The sequence below is a fragment of the Argentina silus genome (assembly GCF_951799395.1).
Source record: "Argentina silus genome assembly, chromosome: 6".
Classification (NCBI taxonomy): Eukaryota; Metazoa; Chordata; class Actinopteri; order Argentiniformes; family Argentinidae; genus Argentina; species Argentina silus.
Window position 1 is genome coordinate 6,949,384 of NC_139660.1, and position 18,089 is coordinate 6,967,472.

Genomic DNA, 18,089 nt, shown 5'->3' on the forward strand with positions numbered 1-18,089 from the left:
AGTGTGATTGTGTAACTTTAATATTATGATGAACACTATGATATTGCCTTCTTTACTCATATTTATGGACCTGGAAATATTAGTTGTGTTCATTTTAAGTGAGGATGTCTCAATAAAGAGGATAAAACGTCGAAGGCTTATTCATAAACTGATGTGTAGCCAAAAATGATGTATTTACAGCTATATTATTGATAGTAGTAGTTGTTCTTCTTTTAATAAAATTAATTCAGCAAGCATAACATGTGGGCAAGTTCATTAAATCCAGGAACACCAGAATATATAATGCATTCACTTTATTGTATTGTGTTTTTTTCTTCATACAGTGCATTGCATTTCAGTTGATAAAATGAAATGCACTCACAACATCACGCATAAGGGAGGCCGATTTGATCAGTCTGACCCAAAACTCCCATGCTCATAAAATCATCACAATGCTTAATCTATAAAAACACAGACAGCAATGGAAACCTGCCCAAATATATTACAGCTTAATATACAACATATATACAGGTACATTAAATAAATAGAATATGAAATATTCTTGGGATGTATTATGGCTATTATGAAAGGCAGTCCACCAGCATTTTGCAAAAGCTCATCTAGTTCAGGTCTTTTGTGTTGCGTTTGTTTGACCTTTTCAAAAGACAAGGGCATGCATGTTTTCAAAGCGCATGCTTCACCAATAGGGTTGAGGTAAATAGTGTTTCATGTGACCCATTCAGGAAGTAAGTGAGGTACTTTAGGACATCAGAATTTTGCATATGACCTCTGTTCTGTAGAGGTCAGGTGACTAATAAAAGTACAAAACAAAACACAATAATCCAGTTTAACAGATTAAAATGATCAAATTGACTGAAACCCTTAAAGTGACCGCAGTGCCAAACACAATAACCAAATGCAAGCAAAGAACAGACAGAGAATTTTGAGATCTACAATAACAACTCACATAATACTGATTGAAAAGCTATTTACATGGATCACTGCATTATTCGATTCAGTAGACAGTGTCTTTGGTCCCTATGGTGATATGATAGCAGTTAGTGGTTAGGGCAACAACATGACATCATTAGTGACATGATTCTTCTTGTGTTAATAAAGAGATGTGTCAAAAAGCTTTTATAAAGCGGAAGCTATGCCTATCACTTTGAATCTGTTAAATATAATTTATAACATTTAATATAATTGACCAAGCTCATACAGGCAAAAACTACCATTGAAATGTGTATAACATTGTACTTAAAGCACAGATGATCAGAAAGGGCTATTGTAACATTTTCCTCGAATGGCGGTTATTGATTAAAAGACGAAGCACATAAGCTGACTCCAAGCACTAAAGGATGAAGTGATGTGATGAAGGCTGTGCTTGGGGGTTAGATGGCGTAGAATGGGAGGCAGACAGCATAGAGTACAGGTCAGATGCTAGCACCCTCTATCTCAGGCAAAGTTCTTCTCACAGCAGATTCCGTCCAGCTTTGGCTATGTAATGTACTGTATTCAAGTGCTGCTTCATGCTGCATTCTCCTTGAAGAGGCTACCTTGCATCTTGAGCCTGTGCATCCTGAAGAGAGAGAGAAAGACATTAATAATGGTCATCAGTAGAACTTGAAGATTGTTCTGAATGTCAGAACTGCATCAGCGGTTGTATGATATTAAGAGTATGATATTACCTTTTATCCTTACGGCTCATGTTGTCCTCTTTAGACCTGACAAAGACGGTATCGTCTCCCCCTCTTGTGAGGTAGGCAAACTCTCCATCTTTAGAGGTGTAGATCACCCTGGAAGCAAACAGTAAGGTTATCAGTGATGTCTCATCACATCTCAAACAAACTTCCCCAAAACAGGTAGCCAGTATATAAGTGCCAAAACTATGAAAAGGGTTGTTAGGATATGGCACAGGTATTTAAATCCACTAATTGTCACAAATTGGCCAGAGAGAAAGAGAGGGAAACCAGCAGTGCTGCAGAGTCTAGACTTTACTAGACTTTACTAGACTTTACTAGACTTTACTACTTTACTAGACTTTACTAGACTTTACGACTTTACTAGACTTTACTACTTTACTAACTTACTTTGACTGGGTCTCTCCGGCTTTGACGCGTAGTTTACGGATGTGGAAACTGCTTTTGCCCCACAAGTCTGCCAAGCGGAAGAAGGAGTCTTTCTCCCAGCGCAGTTTAACGATCATCAGCTCGCCGATGTCCACGTCCGTGGTCAGCAGGAGGGAGACTGTGCTGTTGGTGTCCAGGAAAGGTCTGTATGTAGGGGTCACAGAGAGGTCAAGGGTCAGTAGGTCAGTTACTGTATAGTACCCAGCTGAGGAGGGGTGTCAAATGAAAGGCGATACTCTAATTCTAGACATCGTATCAAATGTTGCATGTTGAAACGGAAATTATCAACAGTGTTTTATGCTGTAAATTTATGCTGTTGTTGTGATTGTAGTGAGCAGTTTGTTCTGTGTAGAATAGAAAGAATATTGTTGTTTTTCAGATATTTTATAATTCTTACCCAACCTACATATCATTAAATTGATCAGTGTTTGACTTTATGCCATGGTTGTCTGCTTGAATAGTATGATTTGGTAGTAGTACAGTACGCACATGGTCAGGGGGATGTCCTCCTTCTCAGCATGAGTTCCATACAGAGACACTTTCAGAGGCTGCTCAGTGTAGCTCAACTTGTCCTTGCTGAAGAAATGCACTTTCACTTGGTAATGGAAAACTATGGATAGAGAGAGAGAGAGAGAGAGAGAGAGAGAGAGAGCAAGAGATAACTTAACTTAACTTAGACTTAATTTCGCAACAGACACACATACATGAGGATAACAGAGGGGCTCTCAATCTCTGGAACCTTGAGAGTATGTACATATAGACACACCGGCAGCAGCCCAGTTCAGACCCTTTCTCTCCTACAGTTTGAAGTGTGACATATGGATATTATCCCATCACTGAGGCCCAAGAGCAACCTTTACATAACCATATTATCAATCGGACCTGCTGAGCATGGCTAACACAGAAACGAGAGCATGCTGTCATAGTTCCTTTAAAACAGTTTTCGGGGTGCTGCACCAAGGGAGAGAGGAGACGCATTGCCACAAACGTTGATCTGATGACATCTGAGAAAATAGGCTATATTTCATAAAGGGAAGAAAAAAATATTTTGGCTATACACTTCATAATGGGAGGCTGTGTTATTGAAACCGTAACAACTAATCTGCAAATTCAATTATTTAGAAGTAGCCTATACCTGTATGACATCAACAATTGAGTCATCACTGTTTTTCTTTTTTTAATGCAAGCCTAAAATGAGGTAACAAACCTTTCAATGTTTGCAGGGTGATTTTTGCAATTGGACCATGGTGGTGCGAATCAATTACCTATTTTCCATGACAAATCACGTGCAGTGGTGTCAGGTTACCTAACACCAAGCCACTGAAATACCCTGTGACCTGCAGCTCATGTGACCTCGCACTATAAACCATGCTGGCTTTATCCCTCAGCTTGTTTTGGTTTGCTACTGACACCACAACAGTAATATAATAATAATATAATAATAATATTATTATAATAACAACAGTATCAGGTACTGTAGGCCAGGCAGTGCCAATCTGACATGAGACAGAAGGAGGGTGAGTGGGTATGTGTGTGTGTGGGAGGAGGGTGGGGGGGAGGCCATGGAGGCAGACAGGGGCGGATGTTTTGTTGGATAGTGAGTCACATAATGAGACTGATAAGGGAGGGGTTTGTATCGGCTTCAGTGGTAACAGTGTTTGGGTGCCGCTGCAGTACTGATACAGTGTGTGTGTGTGTGTGTGTGTGTGTGTGTGTGTGTGTGTGTGTGTGTGTGTGTGTGTGTGTGTGTGTGTGTGTGTGTGTGGAAGCAGGGGGGTACTAATGTAACTTGCAGGGGTTGTTAAACAGACTCACTGTTCAGTTCATAAGGCTCTCAAGATCAGATTGAGTTAAGCACCGGCTCTAGGACTCCACTACAATAACTACATTCAGACACAGTAGTCGATACATTGGGGATTTTGCAGCTAATATACAACTTTTTGTGGAATCTGGTTTAGCTCCAAGAAATGAAAATAACTTTCCTTGCACATGACAATTAAAATTCATTCAGTGCTCTTGAAATTCAACTCTTGAACTGAAAATGGCTCATTGTTTTCCATGTCTCTTGCAATGAGTGAACACAAATTCCAATTGACTTCAACTCAATTGACTTCAACCCTTGTCTGAAAATAACTAAAACTTCATTACTCTACTATTGTACATCGCCCTCCATCTCACCTTTGTAGGGCATCATATCGCGGGTCTTAAGGTACATCTTGGCACTGCGAGGCATGCGTACTTTGTTGACTCCATAGCCCATGTTGTTGCAGCGGTTCTTGCGACAGCTGAGGCAGATGCCCTTGTTGAAGGCTTCTTTAGAGCTGCAGCGGTAGGCCATGCTCTGCCGCTCCTTGTTCACCAGGGAGTCAATGAACAGGTGGATGGAACGCTCGTGGGAACACTTCACCAGCTGGTCCATATCTGTATGGCAGAGGACATATTTCACTCATTGAATTGAACCCTGATCTATCCAGGTTAGTCTCACTTGAGATAAAGTTTTTTTTACAAAAGAGACCTGGCCTTTCAGAGACAGCAACAGGCATGAAAAAGACAGCTGTGAGGACTAAATCACTGTCTACATCTAATGTACACAATCACACCATGTCTGTGTTAGTGACATATGTGTGTGGAACTGTGTGACGACAGCTGGAGTCCTTATGCTATGTCTAGATCCTCCCAAGACTTATGCTATAAGTCCCAAGATTTCAGGGCTAAGAAAAGGCGGCCCTGAAACCTTTAACGGAGTGAAAGTAGCAGTTGAAGCTGTTAGAACTTAAAGCTGCCCTCCTCTACGTAATTTACTGCACAGTAATGACAGACTCCCTACTATGATTTAGAAAATAAATACGCTGCATTTCAAGCGATTAATATATGCCATTTAGCTGATGCTTTTATCCAAAGCGACTTACATTGCAGTGAGTGCGTACATTCTTCAGTATATATGGTCCTAGCGGGAATCAAACCCACAACCTAAGCGTTGTTAGCGCCATGCTCTACCAACTAAGCCACAGAGGACCTACAGCAAAGGTGGAGAGAGTGGATACTACAGTCCATTCCATTCTGTTCTACAGTAGGCCTATGTACCCCGAAAGCCGGTGGAGGCGATCATCAGCATGGTGTTCTGGAGGTCACAGCCTGGCTGGAAGGTGCCTCCATTGGGGTAGATGTCCACATGACCCACTGGCCTCTGGATCCCGATGCTGCGGTCTGGGGACCCCCTGGTGTTGGTGTGGATGACGTCCACAAACAGAGCACTGTCTGGGGACAGGGTGCTCTGGGTGTCAGCATACTCAAAGCTAGGGCCAGCAGGGTCCAAACCTGAGAGAGAGAGAGAGAGAAAGAGAGAGAGGAGGAAAGAAAAAAGAGAGAGTAGATGAGTGTCTGTGCTGAAGGTCTCTGTGTAGCAGTGTACATGAGACCATGGAGGTCTAGGAAAGCCTCTTAGCAGCTATGAAGCCAAGCCAGACGTTAAACAATGCCAGGTACTGTGGTGATTATGATTATGGTTTTTAATGGTCTGCTGGGTTCTGGGCATGATCTCGTTCACTGTACACATGTTATTATCTTAAGCAGGTCAAAAAGATTTCATAGCTGGGTAAACATTAGTCGGAGGAGGCCAAACTGTGAGAACACATTGACACGTACAGTACAATAGAGCTCACAGTGTGGTGTTCTGCACTGCAGGTAGGCTTTTCTTTGCATACTGTATATGTACCATATAGTTATAGGTAAGTTATCCATGCAGATATGGATGTATGAACTGTGTGCTTTTGTACACCGAAAGACTCATTCAAGAAGACTCGACATTCAAAGCTCGACGAAGAGAGAGATCCTGCTCCTGTTAGGGTTAGGGTTAGGGTTAGGGTTAGGGTTAGGGTTAGGCTCTAACAGTGAACATCGTCACATCCTACTGTACTCCACCACACTGCTCAGTGCTCACCTGTGATCCTGCTGACTTTGTGGTCGGTGAGGAAGCCAGCGATGCCGGCCACATGAGCGCCCAGGCTGTAGCCCAGGAGATGCACCTTCTCCCACGGGTACTGCAGCTCTTTCTGTGAGGGGGTTGAGAGGGATGGGTGGAGGGGGGGGGGGGGGGGGGGCAAAGGGTAAGCAATCACGATGCCCTCATACAATTCCTTCAAGTAATTTAATGCTATTTGTCATGCCAGATGTATCCTTCCCAAATGTGTCCATGCCAACTGTATCGTAACAAAGGTAATTTAACTCAAGTTGCATATCTCTCCAAAGCATTATATTTCTCAGTTCTAATAAAAGGATATGCCCAACTAAGCTCCACATGCAGTTTCAATCAATGTAATCAGAGGTTGATGTGGGGCCAACAACATTACTATTAAGTCCCTTTACGAGCTGCATGTAATTAACACCAGGCAGAAAAGCTATCCACATCACTGAGAACTACGAATTACATCACCAGCTACATATTTGACACAATTTCAGAGTGAACAGGGCTGAATCCTAACTTGAGACTTCTGTGCACCAGCATTGCAACACTGAGGAAGTATTAGCAATGCATATACTGTAGGTTTGGTCTCCATACAATAGCTATTTGATGGTTCTATGTGCATACTTTTTTATACACATCCTATGATATGAATGCAGTAGTAGTGGAGTGTGAAGTATGACTTTTTCTGCTTTATTGGGATAGAGATAGTAGTCGTAGAGGCTGACAGGAAGGATGGGTGAGAGAGTGGAGGGACGACATGCAAGATATGTCGAGGGCCGGAATTGAACCAGGAACCCTGCGATTATATGGCATGCACATTAGTGTGTTACGGCACTAAGCGCCCACAAGTATGACTTTTATCAAGTTAAGATCCCAACCCGTTGGACCTACCACCGAGTGTTGTAACACAGCCAGTTGTATTACCATAACCCACCTGTATCCAGTCGAGAAACTTGGCCACATCCCTGCCCACCAGCTTGGTGTAGGCTGCGGAGGTGGGGTAGTGCTGCTGCGCCCGGGTCAACCAGTCCACCACAATAACATTGGAATTGGGCACCCTCTCGTACAGCGCCGACACCAACTTAGGGACCCAGCTCTCAAAGAGCCCTGTGACCTGGACACACAGAGCTGGGGACAGTCAGGCCATGGCGTGATCCACTCTGGCCCCTATCCTCTCCTCTCCTATCATTGTCTGGGCAACAGTGCGCTGATTGGACGCCAGCCAAGTCTCTCTCATTCTCACACATGAATGAGTGCTATGATGTTATGAATAGGGATGTCGGCTAGCGACTCACTATGCAATTAGTTGTTGTTTCTGAATCTATTTTTGGGGTTCATCTGTTATTCATTGTCAGTTCTCATTTACATCAGTCATTAAACAAAATTAGTTTTGGTCATTTTCAAAACATTTACAAAACAACATGAGCTTTAGAATCTGTCTATAATGTATGCTATTGTGGTGAATGGTGATCATGATAAACTACAGAAAAGTAAAGTTGTTTTTACCGTCCAGCCATGAATGACCACGAAGGTCTGACTCTCAGTGTTGAATTCACACTCTGCTATGGTTTTCGGTTGGCCGGGCACTATGTAGCACAAGTCGTCATCTGGAGTCTCGGCGGTGCGCAGGGAGAACTTGGACACAATGTCGGTGTAGTCATTGATCCATGAAGGGGTGGTGGGAAGGATGGGACTCCCTGTAGTATTACCTGAACAGACAAAGAGTAGTCATGATGTAAAATAGTCTTGTTCATGATGTCACTGTGGCACATTCAGAATACCTTCAATGTGAAAATGACATGAATAGCCTGTGATGAGGGTGAAAATAGCTGTTTCCCTGCCCCAGCATGCAGCATGCTTGTGTTTTTTCATAAAACTTTTTAATAACCCCAAATCCTGTGGATGTCCCACAAATTCACAATTCAGAAGTTTACACACACAAGATAATCACATCCAAAACAAACTACATACTAGGAGTTTAACCATTTAACCATCACAGAAAACGTGTGTACACAGACTGATTATCTTTAAAGCAAGTGAGGTCAAATCATATCAGCCTGAAAACCTATCAGTTTATCATTCAGTATAATCTTGACCACCCGCGATACGGTTATCTTGGAACGGGTCAGTGTCGCCCCCTTTTGCCTCTCTTGCATTTCTACCAACACTTTTATTCCCCGATTCAAAACTTTTCGAATCCATAATAGCTAGTGAACATTTTTTGTAATGAAGCAAGTCGAATTAAAAAAAAACCCAATCACAATACCTGATTTCTCTCGCAGTTAATAATACCGTATGAAGCCTTATATGAAAGTAATCATGAATACATTTAAACAATAATATGTAATATTCTTACATATTAAAATGCACTCATTCCTTCAGAAATTTAATCAAATAGTGTTTTAATTACATATACTGTAATAATATACTGTAATAAACTGCAAAACATTGTCACCTGTGTTGGATGGATATATCATCTGATATGATTTTGCATGAATGCAAATTATAAATAAGAGGTTCGTACCCACATTATGCAGTATATTGGGGGGCGTACTCCGCTAAGCTCTTGCCCGGGTAACTCTCGGTCATTCTGAGTGGACTGAGTTAATTATGCTGCTTCCCGTTAACGCAAGTGTTTACTTTATGAGCGCAATTCAACATCGCACCAAAAGGTTTATACAACCTCTCTCAAACTAAGCAAAAGTTGTAACAACAAACGTCAATTTATACTTACCAAAACCACTTGGATCAGGGGAAGATGAAAAAGTTACACACAGTTTTGCCAAAATTATCCAAACGGTAAGCAAATTGATATTTTCTTTTCCCATATTATTGTTGATTTATTGGTTTCTCAGTCAAGTCACGAATTAAAATTTCCTGAAACCTCGGTTTATCAGCGGTATATCCAATTAGATTGGTCACGTTTATTCAGGCTCCAACAAAAAAGGATGATAGAAAAAATTGAAGTATCCTATGATGGTGGTCAGTTCTGTGGTCACACAGAAAGGTTTCTTATGAGGTCTGCCACAATTGCCGCTCCAAGTTGTCTTTATGAGTGGCTCATTTGAATAACCAGATTCCATTGGTCTGAAGTGAGTGGGCTGGGTTTGAAAAAGCACACCCTTGAAAAAAAGTCTGTCCAAGTCTGTCCTAACGATATTGTGTGCTGTCTCTGACAATAAAATTAATATATTAAGCCTATAACTGATATCCTGCGTGTACATGGGCTTGAACCATTTCCAAATTCACAATTACTCCAGAAATCATTCACAATCACAACCCTCTCTGTGTCTCCACTAGCAAGTCCACTATGCGAAATGTGTTAAAACTGTTGTTTAACTTAAATTCATAGAGTAGCCTATACTTTATATTCATGTATAGCCAGAGCTTGAATTATGTGCATGTAATTTGAGAAAAAAGTTATCGGCTTGGTATTGTCTTGAGTTATAGGCTTGATTTACATCTTAAATGCATTAATTAATTTATTTAGGGATTAGGTCAACATGTATTTAATATCACCGATATTTAATATATCCGGTATTTAATTTATATTAAAGTTATATCTTCAGTATAACACACACAGACGACGTGTTCTTATTGTAGTTCATTCTCCAATTGTCGCAGTGAATAACCAAACTTCAATTATGCGCTCTTTTGTAAATTTGGCAGATACAATCAGCCGGTTTTGTAGACACATATGACCGAAAAAATACAATCAGTGACACCACGTTTATAATTTATGATTTATTTATATATAACAGTCTTTTTCCCCCAATCATAATACTGAAATACTTATTAAAACACTTTTTTTTGTTATTACTGTAATAACCGGTGATTTTTTGATTTGGTGGCCAAAATCAAAATCGGTCTGTTTGATTCTCTTTGTCTCTTATGAGAATTATCCACCCTCTTGAAAGTCTGCCTAAGAATTGATTTCTTCACGTAGACTATTCAGACACATATGTTCCTTCATTCAGTCACGAGAAATAAACGAATTTAACAAATTATTATCAAACGTGAACATTATTTCAAACTGGACAATAGGGTCATGAAATTTCCTCAAAATTAAATATTACTAGAATCGTGTGTCATATTGCATATGTGACATACGAGTGCAGTATATGTGCATCAACGCGTCCCGGGAGACCACAATGCGCGGCACTGGAGTGAACCTTGAATGTCCTATTGTGATTTTCACTTGAGGGAAAGGGGGGGGGGGGGGAGGGGTGTGTTTGGAAGCCCCTTCTCTCATTGGTCCATCATCGATGTTCAGAACTCTCAGCTGAATTTGGAAACAATGACAAAAGATGGATTGACTAATACATGATGCCACAATACATTCTACCCCCAGCCTCACTTGTCTTGTAATGCCCTGTCTGCCAGTGCCAAGGCTTAGAAAGATGGCGCCATATTTCAATCAATGCAGTATGTTCATTTCTGCTGTGGAACTGTACAGAATACCCTTTTGGCAAATTCTCCAATCAAGAGGTCAATGAAACAGGACAATGAAAACCAGATGTTTTACAGCACAATATGTTGGCAGCCATACAGTTTTAGGACTCTGTTAACTTTTAATATCTTTGCATGTCAGACAAATATTGTGTCATTGAAATTAGGCTTGTGGGAATAGCATGGGTGTGAAATTAATGTGACCAGTAAGACTGGAGTTGTAGGAAGTTAATGTAGGAAGTTAATTAATGTGTGGTATAATGTATGACTCACTTTAATGTCTTACTCAAACCCATGTACCTTTTCTTTTTTCCATTATGTCTGTTAAATAAGCAACAACAATGATGTTATTGATAACTGAATGGAAACAAGCCTAATAAATCATATAGCCTACAGTTTGATTGATTTGATTGATGTTCTTCCAAGATTTGCGGACAATCTCACTGTGGTGGATCTTAGCCAAATGCAACACATTCTTTACACACAAGTAATATTGTTCCACAAAATCTCATAATCTGTAGAATTCTCTGAAATGTGCCTGAACCAAAATCACAAGAGCTTGTATCACATGTACAGTGTGTTGGTCTATTTTCTATATTGTGTTTACTATATCACATATCAGAAAAAGTCAATCACTGTTTGAGGGTTTTTGGGGCTCTTGTATAATTTGGTTCAGTTTCATGCTGTCATTAGCCTGTTTTCTCTGTACACAACACACAGAACGAAAACTGTAGTTATTTGTTGAATGCCTTGTGCTTTATCATCTTGCTTTAAAATGACCCACAGATATTTACTGTACAGATACATCTACGGTATGTGACCTCGACAGGGTTTTGTGTAACTGTGTACAGGTACTTATATAAGCAGGTGACCTTACGTAACCTGGCCTTAAACCTTAGGGTTGAGGAGAGATCCCAATTTTTCTGTACTTTGGACTGTATACTGTACACACACACACACACACACACACACACACACACACACACACACACACACACACACACACACACACACAGGCAGATTTTATTCAGGATTTCAACCCGGCGACCCCCCAGTTACTGGCCTGCCTCTCTAATCTTGGGGCTACCACCCACCTCCTTACTGTCAGGAACAGACCACTTCTTTCAGGACATTTCATGTGTGCCATCGCAATGCAACACTTTTCCTGGTTATCATTCAACTGCACTTTACTATTCCAAATATAGCCTAGCTTGCTGTTTCTATTATTTTATCTGTATGTTATGCATGAGAAACTCAGAGGCGTGATGCTTAGCTTAACCATAGGGCCCAACCCAGTACTTAGCAAGGGAGTAACTCCAGTAACTCCAACCTTGGTCTATGATAGACGGGGAGAAACTCCAACCTTGGTCTATGGTATCTAGCCAACTGAAGAGACATGGGAATTAAGAGAATCATGCTTATTGGCTATGTTCCCACCATATCTCCTTTTTCATTGTGGTTGAAGTCTTTGGCCTGAGGACAACCCATTATGATTAGCCAGAACTGTAAGATAAACAGTAAAACCTAATACATTGATTTAATTCCTCAGCTAAGCTGAGGAATAGTCTTTTGTACGTTTCAGAGGATTGATTCATTATCATGGTATAAAGGACTGGAGACAGAGAGAAAGAAACAGACAGGCAGGCAGGCAGGCAGTCAGGCAGGCAGGCAGGCAGGCAGGCAGGCACGCAGGCACGCAGGCAGGCAGGCACGCAGGCAGACAGACAGACAGGCAGTCAGGCAGGCAGGCAGGCAGGCAGACAGGCAGGCAGGCAGGCAGGCAGGCAGACAGACAGACAGACAGACAGACAGACAGGCAGACAGACAGACAGACAGACAGACAGACAGACAGACAGGCATGCAGACAGCCTGAGGTGTATTGGACTGTGTTCAGGTCCAATATCAGAGTCTGATGTTATGCAGTCCTCGTCTCATCTGATTAACTTTGCTTTGACTGTGAGTTCTACTGAGGAAATTAAAAGCTCACTTTGAGCTCACAACATCTGGATGAAACAGCTACATTTCCTGTGTCAGATGGAATTTCTGTTCTTTCCTCCTTTTTTGTTCTTTTTCTATTCAAAATGTCGGTCATTCAGATTAGGGTAAGATAAAGTTCAAGTTTCCCATGAGCTCTTCTTTCCATACCGTATATGAAAAGAGCACCGGTGAGACATCACATACAAAGATCAGAATCTCCAAAGAAGAGGTTGTAACCTTGGACTGCACTACGCACACAGGCAACCTGCCTACAGACGTCCTATCTATGAAGCCTCCTTCACAAGCCTGTAACTCTCTATAAGGGGGTCAAGGAGGCGTGTCAGCATTGATTACAAACATTTAGATGAGTGATAAATACTGCTCCATCTGGTCCCCTCCCTGCAACCCAGAGGCCCAGCCGAAATACTTCAAAGAACTCCATAGGCATCACACACACACACACACACACACACACACACACACACACACACACACACACACACACACACACACACACACACACACACACACAGACACAAACATATGCCAAACCTGCATCTAATTACTTACTGGTTGAGTTGAGGGAAAACTGTAAGCATGATGTATACATGATTAAAAGTAAATATACCTCAAGAGGAAAACAGTGGGAGACCTGCATGCATGTATACTATAATAAGCAGTTTGATGTTGGTTTTCACTTTCAAGGATGCATGTTGATTATTTGGCTTAGCTGTCAAGCCGTTTTCTTCAATCGCCCTGTGTGTATATTGTTTGTTATGTATGTATGTGTTATGTATGTATGTCTTTGTTGTCCTCCACTCTTCTCTCTTCCTTCAGCTCTTCCTCTCTTCCTCAGCTGTGAGGTATTTTCTCCATGGCTGTATCTGTATCCAGGGCTAATGCTGTCCACAGCTGTACCGTGCAGTCTCCCCCTCCCTTCTCACCATTCACCATCTCTCAGAGACCCAGGGTCCCCTGCCAGCCTCACAACAGCATGACACCAGCACATGATCACCCTGGACCCTGGACCTCGTGTGTGTGTGTGTGTGTGTGTGTGTGTGTGTGTGTGTGTGTGTGTGTGTGTGTGTGTGTGTGTGTGTGTGTGTGTGCCTGTGTGCGCGCACGCGTGTGTGTCTGCATGTGATTGTGCATGTGCCTGTGCCTGTGTGTGTGTGTGTGTGTGTGTGTGTGTCTGTGTGTGTGTGTACGTGTGCATGTGCCTGTGTGTGTGTGTGTGTGTGTGTGTGTGTGTGTGTGTGTGTGTGTGTGTGTGTGTGTGTGTGTGTGTGTGTGTAGGACTCCAGTAGAAACCCCCCCAATCAATTCAGCGCTTTGAGAATTGGGCAAGTGAAAAAGGTCACTTTATCATTTCGCTGATATGAACTGCATGCTGATCTCACTATCAGAAAGTAGGTATGTAGTGTTTTCAGCTCGTTCCCCTGTCTAGTCACTACTCAGACACAACAGGAGACATCGTCTGCGATAATGAGGTTCTGTAGCCTCAAGGCCAGCCAGTTAGCCCAGCTGGAATGGATTGCAAAAACCCCACGAGTCACCATTAAAACAACCTACATGGCTTATTTCAGATAGAGCCTTAAGAGCTAAAGAAAGCACTAATTTGTGATAACACGCTAGACGTTTCCCACAATATAAATAAATCCCATAAACGACTTCATTATTCTGAGCTGTGAATGGGTGTCTGGGGCGGGACTGGTTGAAGAGGACCAGCATCGGTTGTGTTTTATGGCCTTTTATGGCGTAATCACAAAAAAGAGGCCATTGTAAAGCACTGAGGAAGAAAAAAACAGCCCTTGTATTTCATCCCTTCGTCCTTGTAATGGCACAGAGGAGGGCAGTGGGGGCGTGTGTGTGTGTGTGTGTATGTGTGTGTGTGTGTGTGTGTGTGTGTGTGTGTGTGTGTGTACGTGTGTGTGCATGCACGTGTGTGTGTGTGTATTTAAGTGTTTTCCCTGTATTATCTCGGTGTACTCAGAATACTTGGACATTCACCTTCGAAGGGGGGAAACAGTCTGTCCTCTAATAAGAAACAGACTCCTCACAGCTTGACTCCTATCTGGAGCCTCTTCCTCCTATCTCAACCGACCGGCTGTCCAGTCTACCGAGACCAGAGTGTGAAGTACATACGTGGTAGTTATGACTGCTAAACCTGTATACTGCAGCTGTACATACTTCATAATGAAACTCTACTCTACTCTACATGCCAGTGCCCGTTACGCTGTCGTCCAGCCCCCCCCCCCCCCACATAGATTATGTGCTGAGTCAGTGGGGGTCACTGCATGTGGCCATATTGCACACGCTCTGCCTACTCTCTCTCTCTCTCTCTCTCTCTCTCTCTCACTCACTCTCTCTCTCTCACTCTCTCTCTCTCTCTCTCTCTCTCTCTCACTCTCTCTCTCACTCTCTCTCTCACTCTCTCTCTCACTTTCTTGATCTCTCTCTCTCTCTCGCTCTCTCTCTCTCTCTCTCTCGCTCTCTCTCGCTCTCTCTCTCTCTCTCTCTCTCTCTCTCTCACACACACACACACACATATAGGAGGGGAAATGGATTTGCTAAATGCCACATCTGTTTTGCCACATGTGTTCCCTCTGTAGCAAAGACATGCCTCCACATTGGTATACAAAGAGGGACTTGATAGAGTAAAGTAGGGTACTAAATGTCCTGTACCTAAACCTCAGTTCTCTACAGCTGATCCCTGGTCAGTGTTTCACACATTCACACACTTCTGTGTGTCAGAAGAACAGCTACCATGCTAATGTGTAAATGTGTCCTAATTGTGTGTTTGTGTGTGTGTGTGTGTGTGTGTGTGTGTGTGTGTGTGCGCGCGCGTGTGCGTGCGTGCGTGCATATGTGTGTTTGTGTCCATGTGAGTGTGTTTGTGGGGTTTGTGCGTGTGCGTGTGTGTGCGTGTGTGTGTGTGTGTGGTGTGTACTGCATGAGAGAAAGGGCATAATGTTGGTAAGCTATGTTGGGAATGCAGCATGATTGCAGACCCTTCAGGATAATTGATCTACATGGGATCCTTCAGGTCAAGCCCCATACAGCCCCCACTATGAGCAGGGTTTCACAACTCATCACTTCACCCAGGGGAGAGAGAGAGACATACCAGTCGTGTTTATGTTCATTTCACAATACTACTTACTTAATTACACATGCCAGTGTGTGTGTGTGTGTGTGTGTGTGTGTGTGTCTGTGTGTGTGGGGTGTGTGTATGTGTGGGTGTGCATGAATATGTTTTGGGGGTATTATTTTTATTGTTCTTGGTGGTCAGCCCTCCTCACAGATTCCACCATCTCGCTCTCTCTCTAATTCGCTCTCTCTCTCCTCTATTGTTGTAGATTTAATATTTATATTAATATCAGTTTCCACATGAAGGTTTGGCAGAGACTTTTGGCTATATTTTGATAATAGCTAATCTAATATTGATAATCTGACTCCAATGTAGTTATCACTATGTGCAAAGAATTGTTGAGTTTGTACTGAATTAGTGCAAGAAAGGTCAAATAGAATGAATCAAGTGAGGCTTTAATAATACTGTATACTTATACAACTATTACAAGGCCAACACTTCATAGAGAAATGTTACATCCTAATAGAGAGAGATAGAGAGATGACCACTGGTCATTCAAAACAATGCTACTCACAACATGATGATAACAGGACACAGGAAAATAGCTTTTCCCTGACCTCTGCTTTTTATATCACCCTAAAAACCACAGTATTTAAATGAGGAGCTTTTGATAAGGAGACCCAACCACAATCGACCTTATTACATCCAAACTGATGACATCACAGCTTTGACACCTCAAGACATTGAACAGAGCTCACAGCCATTTTCTTTGTATGGTGGGGGTGGTAGATTTAAGAAGACTGGGGCAGAATTTAAATTCTGCCACTATATTGTTCCTCCTTGATTAGACCCTGAAGGCTACCTCCCTGGTGCTGCAGTTATTTCTCTGAACTTGAATGTCATGAAAACATAATAAGGATGTTGTCACAGCTTTACTTTTTTTCTTCTGTCCAGGAAAGGGTCCTGATGTATCAGCTGAAGGAACCCTGTGGTATGCGTGCGTGCGTGCGTGCGTGCGTGCGTGCGTGCGTGCGTGCGTGCGTGCGTGCGTGCGTGCGTGCGTGTATATGTGTCTGCGGTTCATCCCCCCTGTTGCCGCCTCTCGGACTCTGTTCACATGCACCATAATCAAGGCGATGGGCTACTGTCCTCCATTTGAGCAGCTTGGACCAATCATATCATCCCACTACAGTACAGGAAAACACTGTGCGGGTGTAACAACAAAACACGTCACAATGCCCCTTTCTGTTCCCCTAGAGCCTCATGTTGTGCTGTGGAATCCATCTTTCCCGCGGCGGGCTCAGGTGGGGCTTGGAGACCTGCGGTCATCATAATATTATGAACCTTCGAGTGGTTGTTGTCCCACATCCTCTCATAACTCAGACAGAGAGAGAGAGAAAGAAAAAGAGAGAGAGGCAGAGAGACAGAGAGGCAGAGGACGGAGCTGGGATGAGGCCTTATGCCTCTGACATATCTGGTGTGGTTGTTTTGGAAAAATGGGCTCTCTAGCCCAGAGTTTCTCAACCCCAGTCCCTGAGATGATCAAATGACACCGATAATAATCTTTTAAGGTTTCAGATACACAGTGTCTGTGATGCATTTGGAGGTTGGCCTGGGCTTTAGTTAGGTCTGTGTGAGTTCAGGTCCAAACCGCTCATTGACTGAAACAACAAACAGAGCCTGTCTTCAAAGGCTTTTACTGTTGCTGAGTGATGTTGCACAGTCTGTGGGTGACGTGAGGCATGGGCCTCTCTGTTTGAGTGTAGGAAGAACCATAGATACAGAGTTCAGCCAACTATTCAACATATGGACCACCATGATATATGGTTGGTTCCAGCATGTTAGTTCCATAAGAATTCAATTCCAATGGGAAAGCCAATAAGAATCAGGAATGTTTGGTGCCAACATGGAAGATAGTTTGCCAAACATTGTTTATCAAGAGAGTGTAGGCTGTCTGTCTGTGCCTAGGCCTGCATGTGTGGTGCATGCTCAGCTCACTGGTTTGGTATGGTCATGGTGACTTTGTCTCCCATCTGGATGTCTGTTTGTGGTGCTAGTTGTTGCTCTTTGAAGTTATGCACCTCTGTTTTAAGAGAAGGATCTGTTGATGATGATGATGATGATGATGATGATGATGATGATGATGATGATTATGAGGGAGCCTGTGTTAAGTTTAGCCTAGTGTCTCAGGGCCTTACAGTCTGCTGCGGTGTGACCCTAAACCGTAGTAAAACAAGACAATGTGCAGGTTCACTCACATAGAGATATGAGGAGATAATCTATGACCTCTAACATCCTTCCTCTGTAGTTTAATGGTTCCTGCTGTCCCGAGAGTCTGACTTTATCGAAATACTTTGGGAGAAGGGAGACTTGGCCAGACAGTCATGGCTACCATAAGCAGTGTTATAGTGCCCTCTGCTGGAGAGCTAGAATAGTGAGAGGGATTTGAACCAAGAATGTGAAACATAACGTTCCTCTGCGCAACGGTCTTTAGTGGGCGCCA

At 42.7% G+C, this 18,089-nt stretch overlaps 1 protein-coding gene across 1 annotated transcript; it reads right to left on the reverse strand.

Moving 5' to 3' along the window:
• Positions 1-334: 334 nt before the first annotated feature.
• lpla (lipoprotein lipase a) lies at positions 335-8,980 on the reverse strand. The gene is made up of 10 exons (XM_083672438.1): positions 8,807-8,980; positions 7,579-7,781; positions 7,007-7,186; positions 6,049-6,160; positions 5,193-5,426; positions 4,287-4,529; positions 2,598-2,718; positions 2,070-2,252; positions 1,668-1,775; positions 335-1,558 (listed from the first exon to the last, which is right to left on the reverse strand). Exons 1-10 carry the CDS (start codon positions 8,898-8,900, stop codon positions 1,507-1,509), a joined length of 1,530 nt encoding a protein of 509 aa, XP_083528564.1. The 5' UTR covers positions 8,901-8,980; the 3' UTR covers positions 335-1,506.
• Between the last annotated feature and the right edge of the window lie 9,109 nt (positions 8,981-18,089).